This window comes from Lepeophtheirus salmonis, chromosome 2 (assembly GCF_016086655.4).
Source record: "Lepeophtheirus salmonis chromosome 2, UVic_Lsal_1.4, whole genome shotgun sequence".
In the NCBI taxonomy this organism is placed as follows: domain Eukaryota; kingdom Metazoa; phylum Arthropoda; class Copepoda; order Siphonostomatoida; family Caligidae; genus Lepeophtheirus; species Lepeophtheirus salmonis.
In genome coordinates, this window is record NC_052132.2 from 22,878,401 (window position 1) to 22,899,120 (window position 20,720).

The 20,720-nt window shown below is 30.9% G+C and overlaps 1 protein-coding gene across 2 annotated transcripts in view; it reads left to right on the forward strand.

Annotated features, from left to right (window-relative positions):
• Positions 1-20,720, forward strand: part of LOC121132625 (neuronal growth regulator 1) — a 374,771-nt gene that overhangs the window by 339,348 nt on the left and 14,703 nt on the right. For both annotated transcript variants that reach the window (XM_040728061.2, XM_071886703.1), the window contains exon 9: positions 12,993-13,239. In XM_040728061.2, coding sequence (XP_040583995.1) covers positions 12,993-13,239 — 247 coding nt within the window. The remainder of the gene's footprint in view (positions 1-12,992; positions 13,240-20,720) is intronic.

A 20,720-nucleotide genomic window follows, 5' to 3' on the forward strand; every position in this document is an offset into this window, starting at 1 on the left:
TCACACAATCTCGATCAAAAAATTAATAGGAATGGGAGTGTTGTAATGGCGCAAGGAGAATCAAATTGTAATTTTTCTAAACAAAAATTCCAACTCTCATAATGATACTAGTCAAAAGATTAAAATAATGCACTTATACCATTTTATTACCTTCAGAATTCCAGGTAATAATTGTGGTTTTCTATTGATATTTTTTTCGGCTCTTTAGGTAAATGTAGACATTTGAGTACCACGTTTAATCCATCTGATCCTAGGAAATTGAAACAATATACAAATTTAATGTAATCCTATATATTAATTTCTATATAAAAAACCCAAAATTTTACCCATAAATACGGATTTCAAAAGAATAACTTCTCCAGAGCGCGTTGTCAACCTAGTTCTTATTAACTATTTCTCTCTATTTTGTAAGTTATAATGTATCAGCGAATAAGGAACATTAAAGTTAACAATGATTTGTCCCTTCAGATATGACGTAGCTCAAAGTGACCATATTTTTTTTTTTTTTTTTTCAACAGCAAGGTCTTTATTTATAAATATTTTTCTTGTACAAAAATAAAAAATAAACACATAAAAGGAAATTTGCGTTTGTTAAAAAAACATCATTTAACATTTTAGTTAAAAATTAATTCCCTCTAAAAGACCTACAAAATCTAAAACAATTAAATAATCAAACTAACAAAGAATATGTCTCACATAATCACATATACATAATCAAATACTGTAACACAATGTACTTAATAAATAATACAACAACAAAAAAAAAACCAGCAAAACACCCCAAATAAATAAAACAGGAAAAGAAACACCCAACTTAATCCGTATTTTCATTCCTATACCTCTTATATCGCCGAATAATCATTCTAAGGGTACGTTCATACCGAAGTGATATCGATGGAAAATATCTAATTAATTCGGCGGCATAATTCCACGATGAGTCTTGCGATTGGGGTATCCTCAGAGATAAAGCGGTGTATCTAGCTGCAGCCGATATTAAGATAGTCCTTATATTTCTTCGGTCAATTACCCTATCTTCGGTGAGCTGTTGAGCAATAAAAGCTTTGCAATTACTGACAGCCACACTAATTGCTTTTTCCTCTTCTGAACTCTGCTTCCTGTTAGAAGGAATACCAAATAGCAAAAATGCTTCCCAATATCTTGCCTCAAAATTTAAAATATACTCGGAATTAAGAAATATAAAATCCTTTATAATTTTCAAAAGTGGGCAGGAAACAAAAGCGTGTTTGACATCGTTATATATTCTTCCACAGTCTTTACAATATTGATAAAAACTAATTAGCCTAGTCGATATCTGAAATTGTGAGGTGAATTTTCGACCGTCATTGATACCTTTCAGAGAACGCATAATCCTCCTCTCCCATGTTTGAGGAAGACCTAAGCTCCTTCTATATTCCTTAGTTATAAAACACGCATCAGGAGATTTAAAACTTCAAAATTAAATTTCAAATACACAGGAGTACGCGGAAGATGTCACTTTGTTGATCTTTGCAGAGGGTAGTAAAATCTTCCAGTATTCAGAATAGATTCGTGATTCATATCATGAAATGTAAGAACGTTCTCACTGATGGGAATAGTTTCCAGCACTCTCGGTTGTTTTTGGAGGTTCTTAAAGAATGCCTTCTTGTTTGCATTTGGGCGTATGACATCAATTGTACTATTGGAATCAAACACAGGTGATTTACTCCATATAATTTTGCCCAGTCCATGGAGTGCAATGCCACGGCATCAATGGAATAATCCGTACCAAACATCAACATCTTATAGACGGATGACTCTGTGATGAATCTCCTCCATTCCAACTGAGGTTTGGACGTGAGGTCTATGAAAATCTTTATATAAATCTTTGGTAAAATATTTGAAAGTAGTGATTGTCCTCCTCCTAGTTGAGACCGAGGTCTCTTCAGGCAGGTACGTATCTTTTATCAAATAATCTATACAGTCACCCTTCCTCTTCCTTTAAGAGCCTCTCGCCTACCGATGGTAGAGCTGTGGCCACGTAAATCATTTGAGCAATTAATTTGGTGTTGTATAGGTCTACTCTCTTTTGCAAGTTAAATCCTCTCCAGGCCTGACACCACTTGTGGGCTTGAGAGTTTAGCTTCACAAAGTTAGATAAAGAAGGTTCATTTCTCTCCCATTCTATTCCTAAAATATTTACTCATTCAACTACTTTACATCCTCCAATCATTATGGGAGGCCCAGCACACCATCTACCAATAGGAAGAATGGAAGTATTTTCCGCATTGATTTTCATCCCCGAAAATAGAGAAAATTTATCAAAATAGGAGAGTAAAATCTGGATTCTTTTCATTACTTGTCTGTCCGAATTTCCCTCTACCATCAGTGTAAGATCATCTGCGTAAAGGTCAATTAAATTTTTTTTACTTCCTATGGAAACACCAAAACCTCCATATTTCCGCATAAGTGTACAACTTAATTGTTCCATTGCAGCCACAAACAGTAACGGAGATACGGGACATCCTTGTCTACAGCTTCTTCCCAAGACTATATGGTTACTCTGTAATCCATCAATCACTATAGTTGAAGTTCCATTGAATAGGAGAGCACGGATTGGATTATAAAAACTTCTTGGAAGGTACTTCTTTACAGCACGTAGGATAAAATTATGATTTATCGAGTCAAAAGCTTTGCTGAAGTCAATCGCAATGATTGCTCCAAACTTTTTTCTCATTTTAACGGAATTAATAGTTGTCTGAATATTTCGTGAAATATCAGCAATATGTTGGGTTTTTTTAAAACCTTTTTGTTCTGAACCCAACTTTTTGTTAAGTATAGGCTCGATTTGTTTTGCTAAAACACCTGCTAAAATTCTGTAGGATTTATTAAGTATTGTCAAAGGCCTCCAATGACTAAGTGATGTCCCATTACCTTTTTTGGGGAAGAGGGAAATCCTACCTCGAGTTAGAGCTGAGGGGAGCATACCCCTCTTTTCCATCTCCAATCCAAACCTAAATAAACAGGGAACAATATACTGAGTACATAGGGTATATATTTTTCCTTTTATATTGTCAGGTCCAGAAGCTTTGTCATCTCTGTAAAACTTATTGATATAGTCCAATATATTATCATATGTAAAGATAGAACAAGATGCCACTTTTTTTGGTCTAGGAAATCCACTCCAAGAGCATCCCAATATTCCTTGATACTTATCCTGAAACACTTTGAGAATAAATTTCGGATTTGTAATTACTTTATTTTTTACAATAATCTTTTCAATTCTTTGAGCAGAAATTCTTGTTTTCATCGATAAATGTTTTAATCTCTTATACGGATTTCTTTCCGTATCTACTTTCCTCTTCATCTCTTCTTCGGCAATTTCGGCAATCCCGAATGTATTCATATTTTCCTAAGTTAGCATGCGGACAAATAAAGATCCTTTATTCATGATTTCATCTATGTCTTCCTCTAATTGTTTAACTCTTTTCCTCTTCTCACTAATAAAAGTTATAGTTGTGTCACGAATAATTTTATTGAAGACACTTAATAATCTGTTACAGGATAAAGTATGATCGTAGGAAATTCTTAATCTATTATTTAATTTTATTTTAAATTCTTCTAAACCAATGAGCCAACCAGGAATCCTAAAAGTTTTGTTCGTAGGAGCTGAGAAACATTCTAAATCTACCATTTTGTGGTCAGAAGATGGTTCGTATCTGTAGGACGCTTTTTTAATATAAGAGCATAAGCATGTAGACATCAAAGCATGATCGATCCTTGATGACTGCTTCCCCTTTCTCCAAGAAAAAATATCATTCTCATTATTTAATTTCTTTATAACGTCAACTAGATTCAGTTCATGAATTAATTTTCTGAGCATTGCAGTATTCGGATTTACGTATGGTATTTTATCAATATCAACATTGAGGTCGCCAATTAAAACAGAGGGGAAAGAATCCCTTTTTATATTATTGATTGAAAAAAGGGGGATGACTTTACATTAGGCCCATATGCGTTTACCATATTAAATTGAAATACATCAGACGATATTAGGATTTGGTGCCACTCACTTTTATAGGAGTATTCTTTAACACATTTTGATTTCCCCACCGACTTAGCAACAAAGGTGATTATTCCTCGAAGTGGGCTGCATCCCGTGTAGTACATTTTAAAATCGAAGGGAAGGCATAATGTACATGAACTTAAACAAGAGGAAGACACTTTAGATCGTATATCCTGTAATCATATTACGTCTGGTTGTAGAGCGAGAATCCTTTTCATCATAGCATGTCTAGTTCTCCGTTCTCTCCCTCCTCTAGTGTTTAATGAAACTATTTTTTCATACCCATATTCCTTTTGATGTCATCTGCATATGATCTACGGATGTTGGAATTCGCTGTCATTTGACTTGACTGCTTTTGAAGCTTATTAAAATACATCATGTTAAAAAAACTAGTTGATATAATGAACGGTAATAATAAATTATCCAATATTAATCCTGATTTTTCTTAAATTTTTGAGGAGTCCTCTTGTTAGGAGATAATTCTGAGTCCAAAGCCGTCCTCTTAGAAATCGATCTAGATCTAGTCCTAGAAGACATTATAACCTCATCCACGATGGGTGGTTTTGTAGGTTTTTTTGGTCAAATCAATTCATCATTAGTCACTCGTTTTGACAATTCCTCCGTTCCATCCATCCCCATATTTGAAGGTACGCTTTCTACTTCAGAAACAGCAGCGGGATTATTCTTTTCTGCAGAACTTTTATTCATTTCATCCATCTGTGTAGCGGAACATGTAGACATATCATTTTCCTTGCGCTGCGAATTCCTTTCCCCGTCATTACTTGACACCTTTGCTGAAGAATCTTCACCATCTTTTTCCATACTATTAATATTATCAGTCACCTGAGAGTATGCAGTTTCCTCCTTCCTTTCGTTTTGATTCCCAGTCTTGAATGTTTCCACATAACTACTCCATTTTACAAAATTATTAGGACATTTTCTAGCAAAGTGCCCAACTTCATAGCACTTTCCACAATGTCTGTCTTGTCCCACATATGTTACTCTTGTCCTAAAACCTCTGATAGGTAGGAAACCAGGAATATCATATCTTAGGGTAGCCTTGACGCTAAAATTTCCATTTAAAAGACCTCTCAGTCTTCCATCCTTAAAACAATCTTCTCTGACCGGACCCACAACCTCTCCGAACTCTTTCACCACATTAAACACATCTTCACCTTTAATATCTTCATGTGGAGAATGAATCGTTATAACTTTTTCATAAATAATGGGATTTCCCTCCCCGTCTCTCCGTTGGGCCTTCAGACCTCTTATAGAGCCTTTCAACCCTTTGTAGTGGTCTTCCGCTTTCCAAATTATAAATTCATCTTCAACATGTGTGAAAAAAAATCCCAATATCCAATTCCTTCTTTAACTCGATGATGATTATGTGTTTATACCCAGGACAAGCTCTAACTTTTTGAATAATGCCCCAATCCAACTTCAGAATCTAGAAAATCATATTTTCCAGATCTACAGCCGTAGGTCTATTGGGAGCTAAATCATTATCCAAAGAGTTCAGGTCAACAATTATTCTGTTCCTAAGTGCTTTGCCAGCTAAATTTTTCTGTTCTTGATTTCTGTATTATCACTCTTTTCTTCTCCTTCCATTTTATTTAGAGATTGTATGTATTTAAGAGTGCGGAGGCGTCTTTTTTTTTCTCCATTGTGAAAATTTAATATTGATCGACATAGAGTGCATAGAAGAGGATTTCTCACATCATTGAATACTGCAAACAACTAGGCTCTACGAGGCCAAAATCTTAAAGCATAAGAGTAAGATAAAGAAGTCTATAACATTTATAAGAAGGGCAAACGCAATTTTTGTTTCATACTCTTCTCGTACGCGTGTGCTTCATTCTCTTCTCTAGTTATAAATTTACCTGTGCTTAGTCACATATTGCTCATCTCGTAATTGAGATGGAATCAAATGCTACTGATCGCCCTCCTGAAGCGGACTCAAATGAAATAATACACAAAGGTGTAATAAGGAAAGGATCAGAGGGAGCGTCATATTTTTAATACATACTCTTATGCGTAGTTTTTGCACTCAACTAAATTTGGCAAATATTTACATCACTAGTTACTTCTCTCTTTGTTTGTTTTTGGTTCAATTACTGAAAGTTAATTTGTTTTAAACACGCAAAATTTATATATCAATATTATATACTTGAGAAATTAATTATTCAAAGCTTCTTTAGGACCACTTTCTGACTAACAAGCATGCTCACTGTCATGCAGGTATAAATATATACATTAATAAAATAAAATATATACTACGAGGAAAACTGAGTTTTATAAATTACAATATTTCAAATTTATCCCTAATGAGTGAATTATGAATTTGAATAAAGTTTTATAAACTGATAGTACAAGAAACAATAATTTCATATAATATAAGTTAAAGCAAGAACAAGGAAAAAACCCTCAATATTAGTTTTTATAAAATATCTCAAAGAAATTTGACAAGAAGTATCGATCTTGCTTCTCAATTATTCTAATTGTTATGTACATTTTGAACTTAAGTTTTTTGATGTTTAAGAAAAAAGACCCTCGCAATTTTCTCCCTTTGCAACTTTCCCCGACGACTGAATATTTTTTTGAATGATCCATATATGTATTAATTCTGTATGTTTTGACTTTTTTGATGAGCATTACCAATTGATAATTATTGTGTAACATATTAGGTGATTACACAAGAAGGCCCACAACGTAGATCTATAATGATGATTTATATAAATTTTAATACATCAAAATGAAATGATAGTATCAATTAATAGCTAATAATGAAAAATCACATCTGTCGTAATTAAACTAGACTCCATGAGACGTAGAGTTTGTAAATTTTAGGTCTGTTTTTACACGCTACAACTTGTACACAGTATATTTATGAATAAAAATAATATAGAGGTAAGCAAACTTTAAATATAAACCCCCAATTCGTGGTCAGTCGAGCAATACAAATCATTCAATCAATTGGTTATGAGTCTCACATAAAGAAATAGTACAATTTTATTATGTGATGCTATTGCAATTGCATCAAAAGTGCATCCACAATCATTATTATATTATAAAATACTATTTCTATGTGTTGGTCATAACAGTAGAGCATCTTTTTTGACAATAGTATGTTCTTCATCCCTAAATAACTTAATAAAACCAACAGAAAAAGCTTCTCTCTACAGCCTTTTAGGGAAGCTTGAAATTGTTCAAAGGTGTATTCATCTTGTGCTACTTCAAATCACGAGATAGGAGAACAAAAAACAACTAGTTAGTGACAATGGTCACCAACAATTTTTAAAGGGCGATCTTGGTCCTCCCTAGTATAATTTAGGAGACAATTAATGAAAGACTCACTTTTTACCCTTTGCTCCCCCCTTGGTGCAATTATTATAAATTAGACTGTCCCCTCCCATCTCATAACAAAGGAATGGGATTGTTATCTATGAGGGGATAAGGAAATAAATAAGGACATAGACAAGAATTACTCCAAAGTCGATCCTCAATTCAACTCTTAGTCCAACATAGACTGACAATTATAACTTTGTCAAAAATCTACAGGGTTACTCATTCTCTTGTATGAGCTCATGCAAATGTTCCATTAGGTTTTATATATATCAATGATATGTTTTATATAGTAGAAAGGGAAGTGTAGGCCTCAGGAATTAAATAATAATTATAACAACTTAGCCAAACAAAATTTCCTCTTCAGTTTCCCAACTCCAAAAAAGGAGGGAGCTAAAAAAAGCACCCGATTTTTATCACTAATTAATTATTTAACTTATATCCGAGACTAAGCAGACAAATGAAGAAGAATTTTATAATTCTGGTGTTTCACCTCATCATTTTCTAATCTACATAATAAAGAAATAGGTTACCTTGTTACATAATTCAACTAAATTTCAACTTTTTATGCTCTTTCATTAAGATGATGAGTTTCCAATTGGTTTAACCATGATCAACATGAACATGACCCATATAAACCTGCACAGCTGCTTTGACTGGCTTAGAAATTACTTTTACTGTAATATTTTTTACAACAACTTAGCTGTTGAATTGAAATATATAAATAAAATGAAAAGACATATAGTTTATAGATTTATGTTGTCAGATTCAAAAAAATATTTTTTCTGAATCCAAGAAAATGTCTTGAAAGAATATTAACCAATGAGTAAAAATGACCCTTTCTTTTGAAGTCTAATCAATTCCGCATTTTTTATCACAATGCTGAAATCATAAGTTGTCTTAAAATGAAGACGTGCAACTTCAAAAAAAAATCCTTATAAAACTTTCTTTTAAAGTTTTTAAAGAATTCTTCCTTGAAAAATATTTTTTGTATATTTAATTAGCTAGGAGTATCAAAGTTTATTTATTGTACAATGTACAGGACAGGGTAGCAAAACTTGGACCATTAATTAATATTAATTTTCTCATTATTATAGGAAGGTTTAGTAATTATTTTTTGGAATTCTGTTTCAGTCATTCTTTGTGTATAAACAAACTTTAATAAACATTTCGTCATATTGTTCTCATGAGCAAGCAAGAAGCCAAAAGGGAGCGCATCTCATATCTCTGATGCTGAAGTTAAGGTGGCAAGGATCATTAACATTGTTAATGCTATAGGAGCCTGGTTTGCAAAATGGTAAAGATGAAGAATGAAAGAGAAGACCTCTCTAGAAAAGCAGGAAGTGGGGGGCACAATTTCAAGATGTATCCGGAGCTCCTGTTCAGCTTGGAGAAGAGATTAAGGAGGACCCAACCAAATTCATAAATTGCCTCTCCACCCCCTTCTCTGTGGCTGCTGGGGCCATCAGAGGTCTGTGGAGTGCGACTTGAGATTTTCCTCATACATGAGTACTTCATGTCACATTCTGACAGAAGTCATGTAGCTCATGAGGTGCGAGAGCGAAGAGCCCCTTACTCGCCAGATTTGAACCCGCTGGGCTATGATATGTGGGGCCCTTTGGGAAGGAAAACCAAAATAACTCCACACCCAAATGTGGACTCACTGAAGGCTGCAGTAGTCTCTGTGCGGGACAACTTGTCTGAGGAGTTTTGTTACTCCTCCAAGGCTGTGATTGATGCTGGAGATGGCTTTATTGAGTGACCACGTTTTCAAAGGCATTGTTTAGACGGTTTATAAAGATCGCTTTTTTTTTTTTCATTATTATTGAAATTCAAAAGAATATTGAAGTATATTAGAAATAACCTCTCGAGTTTCCTCCATCTGCATATACAAAATGTTGCTCTCTGTTTAAAAAAAAAAAAGAATTATATATGTCATTTTTATGTTTTTATGTTTAAGAACAATCAGAAGCATACTATCTGAATCTAAGGGCAAAAAAAAAGTAACTAGTCTAGTTAATCTAGTTTAAATTATGATATATGTAATTAAATTGTTTACCCATTAATATTTGAATACATTTGCTTTCTTTTTTTAAATTACTACAACTAACAATTTAGTTCAAATTAATTAAAATTTCAATTCGTTATCTTAATTTGTTCTGTTGTTTATTTTGTTTTTTATATAGTTTTTATAAAACTAATACAATTGGATAAGAGTATTTTCAAGTTTGCTGTATGCACAACTTTAAAATATGATTTATGAAACAAATAAAGCTCTTTTAAGCCAATTATTTTTGATTTAAATCTGCAAATTTACATATATTAAAATACCTATATATTTTAATATTATTCATTCATAGTACAACTTTTAGTACAGATTACTTTTGTTAACAAAAATTGAACTTTGCATATACAGATTTAATTTTGAAAATAATATTTAAAATTGTTGGGAAAGTCGAGGTTTTGTGGGTTCTCCAGATGAAAGAGATTAGAGTATTTTTAGTCTTTTAAAATGTAGCTATGTAGAGTAGTGTGACTTTTATGTTGCACAGATTTTTTAGTCAGGGTGAAAAAGTACCTTGAATTGAACACATAAAAAATAGTGTTCAACAGATAAAATTAAACTTATAATAACTTGATGTTGCTATAGCAACAATCTCTTTTATATCTCGTTCAAATATGTCAACTAAAGTTGATATTACTCTTGTAAAAATACCTACCAGTAAACTAAATCTTAGCACAATAAACAATTTATCATAAAAACGAATTTACAAATAAACCCAAGCAGTTACTAAAGTTGATGAATGGACAAATGAAGGGACTGGAGCGGATAGGTATTGCAGCTGGAAGCCAAGATCTAAAAGGCAACAAAAAAAATCATAATAAACCTAAAGATAATGAAATCCGTATTCTTCTTTAAATTAGGTGCCTTGAATTGATTATTATGTACATTATAGAAGACAACCCTCCATTCTCTTATCTTTTTATAATTATAAATAAGGAAAGGATTTAACTTGATTATTTCAATTTTAAAGTGAGAGGTTGAGCGTTAGCTTTAAGTTATTTGAGCAAATTTTAATTCAAAACAAGTATTTACGATGGAGGTGACCCAAATGAACACCATCATCGAATTGGCATGCGCGAGACACAGACAAGCGTACATCAAGAAGATGTTCGAGTATCCAAAGAGCACAGTCTATAACCACTGGAAGGAGAAGGGGGCCCACAAGCCCCACAGTGATAAAACTATACTACCAGATTCCTCGTAGTCCTAAAACGGTTCGAGAAGGCATCTCCTGGAATTTCTATTAAGAAGCGTAAAGTAAGCTGTACATCAGTTTCCAGGTCCATAAGCACTGATCTGAGGATGAAGTCATACCGCCTCTACATAACTCATATCCTTACAGACAAAATGAAGGCCACCCAGGCTACCCATGGAAGAAAATTGATGAATGATTTGACCAAATCATCTGTTATTCGGTTGAGAAACAATGGACTGTCGATAGATCCCATAACATTCAGAAATGAGCCAAAAGAGAGGGTAAGTGCGGATAATACTGTGAACTCATCTCTAACCAAGTGATAACTTGCATGACAGCGGAGGAAAATGGTGTCCAATTCTTGTTTCAGCAAGACTCAGCCCTCTCACATGGCCCGCAAGACCCAAAAAATTTTGAAAGTAGAGAAGATAACATTTTGGGACACTCGGACCTAGCCTTCCAACTTCCCCGATATGAATGCTAAGAATTACTTCTTCAAACAGCAAACCAACTCCTTGAAGACATCTATCATCAAGTACTAGGACAAAGTCTCCCCACAGACGTGGTCAAGGTCTTCAAATTCTTTAGTATCGAGGGAATGATTGGCAAAGATGGTAGACACTTTGAATTAACTTTTTTTTTTTGTATTTTTAGAACTTATAAATTATAAGTTCGAACCTCTGCTTGCTTCCTTTTTTGATCAGGATGAAGTTAAAGATGGTCTGTATTTACCTGAACTACCCTGTATTGACAAACTAATAAATACTGTTCAAAAATTTGTGGAGCTCATCATAGTGTTATATTTATTATACAAGAAATAGTAAGAAACTTGGCTAATTGATTAAAGTTGGTGAGGGATGAATAAGCATAGAATGTCTTGATATTGAAATTTTGTTGGTTGTTAATTTTTAGTCTTCCCGTATTAGCAAATGTAGGTTTTCTCACTTTATTAGAACAAAAGATTATTAAAAATTATTTAAATCGATACTTTATATGAAAAAAAAAATCGGTTAGTCTCATAAAATCTCTTAAATTGTGATTCTACTGTGCTAAAAAATCAGTGTTTTATTTTTATTCTAAAGCCCTCTAAATAGGTTCTAATTGTGAAAATATATTCCTGTGCAAAAAATAGTTACATTTTGGCGACAATCAAAATGGGCCCTTGTCTCTTAAACTTTTGACTAAAAATGTAAATTTTTCAACATTTGTAAACGTTTTTATTTTAGACACAAATGAGACTTGGAATAAATTAAAATCGATACATTACCGAGGAGCGAAAAGTGATTCAAATAATATTGGTTCATTTTCCGGATAAAGTACTTTGTAGTACAAAATTTTTATAGGAGTAAAAGGTATTGGTATAAAATATGTTTAATCTTACAGACAAAGTTGATATTTGTAACTATATGTTAGTAGAAACAATTGGGGATATGGAATTTTTTTTCCGCTAATATTTCAATATAAGGTAAAACATTATTGAATGAGGACCACCATGGATTATTTATTAAATCAAAAGTATTTTGCACAGTAAAATATTATTATAAAAGGAACAAAATGGAAGGGGGATCAAATAAATGTAAACATTAATTTTGTGCTTTATGATGAAATTTAACACTAAGACCAAGTTGCATCAGATGTATAAAATCTCATCTATGTAAAAAAAAAAAATATTTTTATCTTTTCTAAGAAATAACTGAAATCTACTATAAGGATTATTTTTTCTTTAATAATATTAATTTGATATTAGGTAATTGTTAATGATTTATGGTGGCATTGCTATAAAAAAGAACGACAGAGTCAAGCAATAACATTAACAAAACATTTTCCTTAACTCTCTATTGTCAAACCTCCTCATCAAAGTAATACACAATAAAAGTTTCGAAGCCTATAGAAAGGCCTCTTTACATCTAACAGCTTAAATTATGTTTAAAACACGTGTGATTAAATGAGTTCTATGTTGACTCTAGGTAGTAGTTATCTAGTATTTATTGATAAAAAAATAATTTAATTACTTAACTTTTATGAGTCAAAAAATCTATTGAAATTCTGAAATTTTGTAATATAGGATTACAAGGTTAAGGACCACTCACTTTGTCTAAACACTTCAAGTCCTAAAGCTAAGACTTCAACAACGTGGTTTTGCACTATCCCAGTATTAAAATGTATAAGATAAATCTCTTTATTTCATCCACAGACTTGTTTTCTTAAATGTTTTGACTCAAGGACGTCAAATTAAATTTATTATTTAACAAAAATTGCATTAAATTATTTTTAAAATGAATGATTTATCTATTAAAAAAATCCATTAATATAATTGAATATGAATAGCCTACATTTATTTTATTCAGGATCAAAGTATCTCCAATGACATCTCCAAACTGATGGTTCCAGATCCACAAAAGAAAATTGTTCGTATCCGGGAACAATCTGTTCAAGAGAGACATATGTTTGATCATAACAATGAAACTCAAAGTTTCGAGAATAATTTAAAAGGTTTAGCTCCAGCCACAGGATATGGAGCTCAAGTTAAAACAGAAAATATGATTGGATGGTCTCCACTTTCTGATCTCTTTATTTTTACAACATCGCATATAGGTAAGTTTTTAATCAATCTCTATTATTTAAAGTTCTTCTGTATCTTTTTTACATGACTATTGTTACAATCCATGTGTATCAATACAATTTTTGAGCATTTTTCAACTTTGTATCTCATCTATTTTTCAATTAAAAATCAATTTTTTAGATTGTAATCAAAATATGACCATCATATTTTAGAATGACCTTGAACGTAACCATTTGTATCTTTCTAATAAAATAAATAATGATTATTTATGCAAACACCAATACTTTATCTATTATTTATTTAAAAAAATTTTAACAGCAAAACTTGGTAAGCTCATGAATAATTTGTAAATTATAAAATTGTTAAGAGACTTTGTGGTTATTATCTCCTTTGTTTATATTTTATTTTATCCTCTTTCGTTCCTTCTTTTTTTGTTTCAACACCCAAGGGGAAATATAATGGGGCATTCTCTCTTTCTTTGCACATAACCTCGATCAATAAGAACCTAAACAATGATTATTTAAAAATGAGATAGAAAAAACTAGCTATAGCATAATTAATATGAAGAAGCTATTTACGTAATAGTTTGAGCAAGAAAATAGAAATATTTTTTAAATTGGGTTTTTTTTCAAGGCCCCAAAAAAGAAGTTGGAGGTTAAATATTGATACTGTTCCTGTACTTGATATAAAGTTTACACATATACAGTGTGCGGAAGCAATTCGTGCAGTAATTGATTCCTAGATATAATTTCACCCAGATTTTTGAAAATAAAGGAGGTAGAGAATTAAAATTCTTAATGGTTTATTGGGATGTTATTAGCTATATCCTTCCTCAAAATGGCCTCCCTTGGCTACCAGCATGGCCTCGATCCTGAAGCAGAAGACCAAACACGTCTTCCTCACAAAGTGCTCGCTCATGTCCTCCCACTCCTTGCCCACTGCAGCCTTCAGGTACTCCACATTGGGTTGAGAGGTCGCACAAGCCTTTGTCCTTTGACCAGAATCCCTTCTGGGGTGAGAAGTGCTTGGTTATTGGATTTGTTTTGAAAAAAAAATTCGAAAATGACATTTCAAGTAATCCATTTTTTGGAAAAAAATTTAAAAATTCAAAGCAATTTACAGATTTTTTTTTTAAATAAAATTTCAAATATTAAATTTCTTTTTTAAATTTCAAGAATTGGCAATCTTTCTCTTTATCGGTCTCCTGTCTATCTTCTCTCCTTCACCGAGTCAAAAAAGGCTAGAGACCTAATTTTGTTTTGACTACCGCTGCCAGTACTCCGTGAGATGCTCAGTACATCCTTTTTCAGCATCTTCACCTTAAAATCGAGCCTCCCCGAGCAGCCGACGATCTTGACAATTTCCGCCACCTTCACATGGGCGTGGAGCAAGTCGAATATCTTTAATTTTTGAATTGCCATCGTCGCGCTCGTAATACCAATGTTCTTTTTAAAAAAGGTTATTATTGGATTATAGAATTAGCTCATATAACTTAAAATAGTTTAAATCCTACTAAATGATTCGTAGCCGCACACTGTATAAGTTGTGTATAAATTTTGATTTTGTACAAGTTGTAATTTATATCAGCTAACCAAGCAAACTGCAACTAAAAACTGAGATAAATAATTTTAAATTGAGGATTTAAAGTACATGGGATGAGGATAATGCAATAAATGTATAAATTTGGTTTTTTTAATACAATTTTTTAAAATATAAGTATTCTGTAGCTCAAAATAAAGTTTATGTGCCGTAGTTATATTAATTATAAATACATAATAAATAGTGAATTCCAAAAAAAGATATCGATTCCGATTCAATTCCTTTAAAAATTATGAATGCCGATTCTGATTCTTTAATATTTTAAATAATAATTAAAAATACCATATTGCTATCAGAGGCGTACACAGGATTATATTTTTGGGAGGGGCTGGGGTTTTAGAATACAAAAAAATCCAGAAAATAAATTTTCTTGTTTTTAATTAAAAAAATTATTTCCAAAATCCTGATGTTCACAAAAAATTTACGAAATTTAAAGCTAATCACAAGAAATTAATTTTTTGGAAAAAAAAAAAAAAAGAAAATCACACTTTTTCACAAAAAATTCAAATAGTCAATTTTGTGAACAAAAATTTCTCGCTATTTCGAAAAAAATAATTTGGAATAATTACTAAAATTAAATTGATAATATAAAATTTTTGTAAATGTTAAATTTTTGGGTGAAAAATTTCAAAAATACATAGTTATTCATAGAAAATTTAATTTTTTGGAAAAAAATTTAATTTAATTTCGAATATTAAATTTTTGAAAAATAAAAAGTGATTCTAAATTTTCAATTAAAAAGCAAAAATTCCTTAATTTTGTGGGGGTATTTTTTTTGTAACTTAGAAAAGTAATAAAAAGTTAAATAATAAATTACGAATAAATTAATAATAAATACGAATCGGAATAGCAAATTAAACATTATTTTTCCGGTTCCGATACTGATTCCATAAAAACAGCAAATGAACCGATTCCGATTAATCTTCCGATCACTAATAATAACCATCTAAAATGGTTGAATAGATCAAAAAAATAAAATTATATTAGAAACTAATAGTTGGTGATTAGAATTATAGATGATGTAATTAAATAATGCATTTTAAGACGAAGAAATCGTAACATGTACAATTTGCTAATACAAATTACAACTTGTACAGACATGAGAGCTTATATGCAACGTATATATAAATGAAGAAAATAGAAATATTAGCAAATGAAAGACACATAAAGATTTATTACACATCAATTTCAATTACCTAAAAAAAGTTTTATTAAAAAAAGTTCTTATTAGTTTTTAGATGATTTTTATTGCCAAAGTAAGAAAAAAAAATAAAACGTGTTTGTGATGTATAAGCTGATTAACGTTTTATTTACTCGTTATTACAGCTACTATTTATATTTTTCACTTTTTTAAACTTTTTCTCAATTATAGGATTGATAAATTTAATGCAGTTAGAAGTTAAAGATAAAAATAAAGACAGAAATATATTTGTTGGCTCTTTGAAAAGTAATGTTAAATAATAATTTCGAAATTATTGTAAGAGTTTCACTCTATAAATTATATAATTTATGGATCTCTAAAATATTAATGTGTCACATAAATCATTTTGACTAAAATGCCCTAAGTATATTTGTACTTATTGTTTATTCATATAGTGGTATTTAGAGACAGCATATACAAATTTCCTGGGGATTAATATTTTAAGCATACTTACACGACCAATTTATTTTTGTAAAAAAAATATTGTACTTATAAATATATTTTACTTTTTCAAACCCATAAGGTGTCTCAAAGTATTTTTTGTTGATTTTTTTAAATGTTTCTTTAATTCAGCGTTGGGGAACAGGAGTAAATTACCTCAAATAGGGTAATTTAGAAAAGTTTGGGTTAATGGGAGGGAATGTTTCAAGTGGGGGAAACGAATATGAAAGTTGAAGAATCAAATACATTGCAGAGTCCAGAATCTTTAAAATTTCGAGATTGAGAAGTTGTGCAAGGACTTATAAAATAAAATAAACTATACATCTCACATAAATAATGAATAATAATTATGAATATTGTAGATGTATTACGCCATGTTGCTTGCGTGTTACACGTATCCATGCCTTAAAAAAGAACTTTTACTTCCTTCTGTTAAATGAAATAAAGAAATAAACAGCATGCCACTGAAAATGTGTTCTCTGAGTTTATTATCCATCAATTTTGTTAGATTGGTTTGTCCTCCAGAGTATTCGAAAGTTTGGGGCAAATCAATTTTACTACAAGTTTTTGTGTTAAAACTCATAAAAGTTACCCAACTGACACTTTCATTGTTCAGATTGGATTAAACTGATTCAGTATAGTACAACAATTACTCAATCGGAACTAGGAATTGTCTTTGAAGTCGATATATCTTGAAGTATATTTTATGGGAATGACCAAGACGCAAATCTACAAATATTGAGTTCAAGAGAATAATTTATCAAGGGGGTTATAGTCCATTGAGCTACGCTGTTCCATAAATGTTGATTTTTTAGGTCTCTAGGATCATACTAATATTTTATAAATTAATAAAAAAAATCTAGCTCATCCTGTTAGCCAAAAAAAAAAAATGGAACTCTGATATCCCTTTGTGTGTGAAGAGAGTTTTTTATCCTGAAAAAAACTATGCTTAAATATTCATTTTTTTTATATTTGAGTAATTTTATTTTATATTTTATTTGTCATAAACAAATAAGTAAGTTTTACTGTTTTCTCTAATAAAATATGAAAATTTTTTAAAAGTGATATTTTTGAAAGCAAATTCTATCATTTAGTCAACATAAAGGTACATCACAAGCTATACATCCAATAAAAGTTTTTTTAAATTTATCTTCTCTTGTACAATTTACACATTTTGTTTGTGTCTATTGTAAAGTAGTTGTAAGACCTCCATTAATTTGAAAATATATCTTATCGGCTTTGTTTTCCATCACCTATCTATAACTTTACTTAATGTATACCTATAAATAAATATCATTATGACAAAAAAGGATATTACGCAGAAAAAAAATTAAATATACCAGTTTATACGTTGACACAAAAAAAATCATTCACACTAAAAGGGAGGTGTCCCCTGTCAATATTGTGGGTGAGTCTCACACACAAGATTTCCCAGATTACTTTGTTTGCAGTCATAAAAAACATGGACGAGATTTTTCTTTTTGTTGAACTCTTTGAATAAATAAATTTTAATATATAAAAAATATATTTAATTCACATTTCCTTCAATAATAAAAACTTACAAAGGTTTAAAGTTTGTCTTTTATAATGTTAAAAAATGATGATATTCAGTAACTTGCAATATAGTTAAACTCACCTTTTATTAACCATTATAAATTATGAAATATAGTTTGACATCTTGGCTATAAAACGAAAAACCCAAAAAAAAAAGAAAAGGAAAGTCTTTTTAAAAACAAGCATAGTTACTTATATTGAATTATGGAACAAATATGTCCCCTGGTGTGAACCCCTAATAAGAAACCCAGGTATTTTCGACCCTAAGAAGTTCATATGTTCTAAGCCTTAATGATAAAAATTTTTAGAATGAAGAAATAAATATCACTTTTTTAAGTAATATAGTAAATTATTTTCCTAAACCAAACTGTGCTAATTTCGCACAACAAAAGTAGATAATTATATGTAATTGTAAAAATATACCAAATGTATTCGTCGAAAATCGTTTTGTTTCTTTTTAATTCGGTCGCGACCGATTCTATAAATGAATGGTTGTTGACGTCATTTATGTTTCAAAACTGTGCAACTCGGCAAAATAACATCCTATTATGTTAAATATATTGCATAAATCATATTTGTGCAACTCATAAATCAAGATAGGGAAATAATTTGTCTGCGATTTAAATTTTGTTTTACGGTATTAGATCTTGGTTCAAATCGTTCTAAACAAAAAAACTCACTTAATAACAACCCGAAAAAAATCTGACTTGTACTTAGTCTCAGCACTAATATGTACTCTATTGCTAGTATTAGTTAAAAACAAACCTTGTCGTGTGAACGGGGATTCATAGTTACTTTTTCCATGTAGCATAAATCTCCAACGTTGAGAAAACAAACAAAAAATACGAATTTTGTACACATTTTTAACACAGGAACTAAAGTTTTTGGAGTCCTTAGATGTTACTTATATTATATAGTTAAATACTCATTGTCAAATTTTAACCGTAACACATCATTACTCCACGTTCTTCAATTTGAAAGCCCTATGTTATTTATACTTTGAGATATGTGATTTTTAATGAAAATAGTTTGTTTACTAAACATTTTTACATCATTGTTTGTTTGATAATGACGTCATATGTGAAGAATTCCCTGTATTTACATCTCAAAATTATATACATAAGTAGACGGAACTTTGACGAAATTGGCAAGGAAAGCCAAAGGGTATATCCCTACTCCCTGTAATGTATATTTGATGGTACACCAAAATTTAGAGGGAGTGCGCCAAATTATGCAAAAAATAAACGTGAACTAAAATTTTAGAAAATCGACAAAAAGTGTTCTAAAGATGTGTTGGATAAAAAAACAACATTGAAACGTATTCCCTCAAAAATTACAAGATCTGTAATTCCTCTCAATGTACATATGTAAATCTGTAGCACTGAAAGATAATATCTAGGTATAAAGTAATCACAAGTGTGTGAAAGACTAAGAGTAATACTGACGATTTGCGGGGAAACTATAAGTGCAATTCTTTGTTGGACTCGAAGTAGAACTGAGGATTGACATCGAAATAATAACTGCCCATGTCCTTGGATGATATAAAGTGGAGTTTTTGTTTATTTTCTTTATTTCGTAGATGTTTGATGTTAATCTAATGAAACGACGTGATAGCTAAACTGCATTCAACCCCCAAACATTCTTCAAATTTTCAGGAGGAGTACTTGCCTTTTCGTGTTTATTTTAATTTTAAAATACGTACAGATCATATTATATACAACTCTATTAGTAACATCCTAAATATTTGGCCATTTAATAATTGAGTATCCTTAATTTGAAGATTAACTTGACATCAGCATACAAAAAAAAGCACAATGGTTATCTTTATCAGTAAATATGTTATCGGCTAAAGTAACCATATTTTTATCAGATTTATAAGAATATTCGTCAAATTGACAGGATCACCATTTCATTTTTGGGTTTAATTTTTTATTGACATACTTACTTGTCATATTGCTTACAACTCTCCTGATATTCTTATTTTTTTAGCGATACATATAGTAAGTAATACGTTTAGTTTTATAAGTTATAACCTATCGGTGCGTTAAAAAAAGAAAGCGAAACTTAACGTAGTCATCTTACAATTTAAAGAATGTTTAGGAGAAGAGCAGCTGATATTTCAATTATAATTTAATTGTTGGATTAGGCCGTGAGAGGAAGAAAATAAACACATATCCCATACCGTATCTAGAAAGGATATAGATAGGAATTACTATGTCGATCCTCAATTCTACTCCGAGTCCAACAAGGACTCTCACTTATGACTCACCAACAAATCATCAATGTTACTCTCCGTCTTATATGAACACACAAACTTTACACTTAAATTTTCCCTCTTTAATAATTCAATCCCAATAAAATTAGCTTTGTAAAATAAAAAACCCTGTTCAGTTTGCAATATAGCAATCCTCTAAAGTCATATTTTTTACAACTATAGTCTGTATTTCATTCAAAAAAATAACACATTAGAAATAGAATAATTTAAACTTTTTAATTCAATTAACATTAAATATTTACTTATTTTCCTTCAAATATATGCATAATTTTGAGCTTCTTCTACATAAACTTTTACATTTAAGAACTTCATTGATTAACAATTACCATTCAAAATATTATTCGATGATGTAATGAAAAGTGTACCCATCAAATTGTTTCTTTTATTTAACGTTGAAATTATGATACCCTCAATACCCCTGCCTCTAGCTACCATTCATTGAA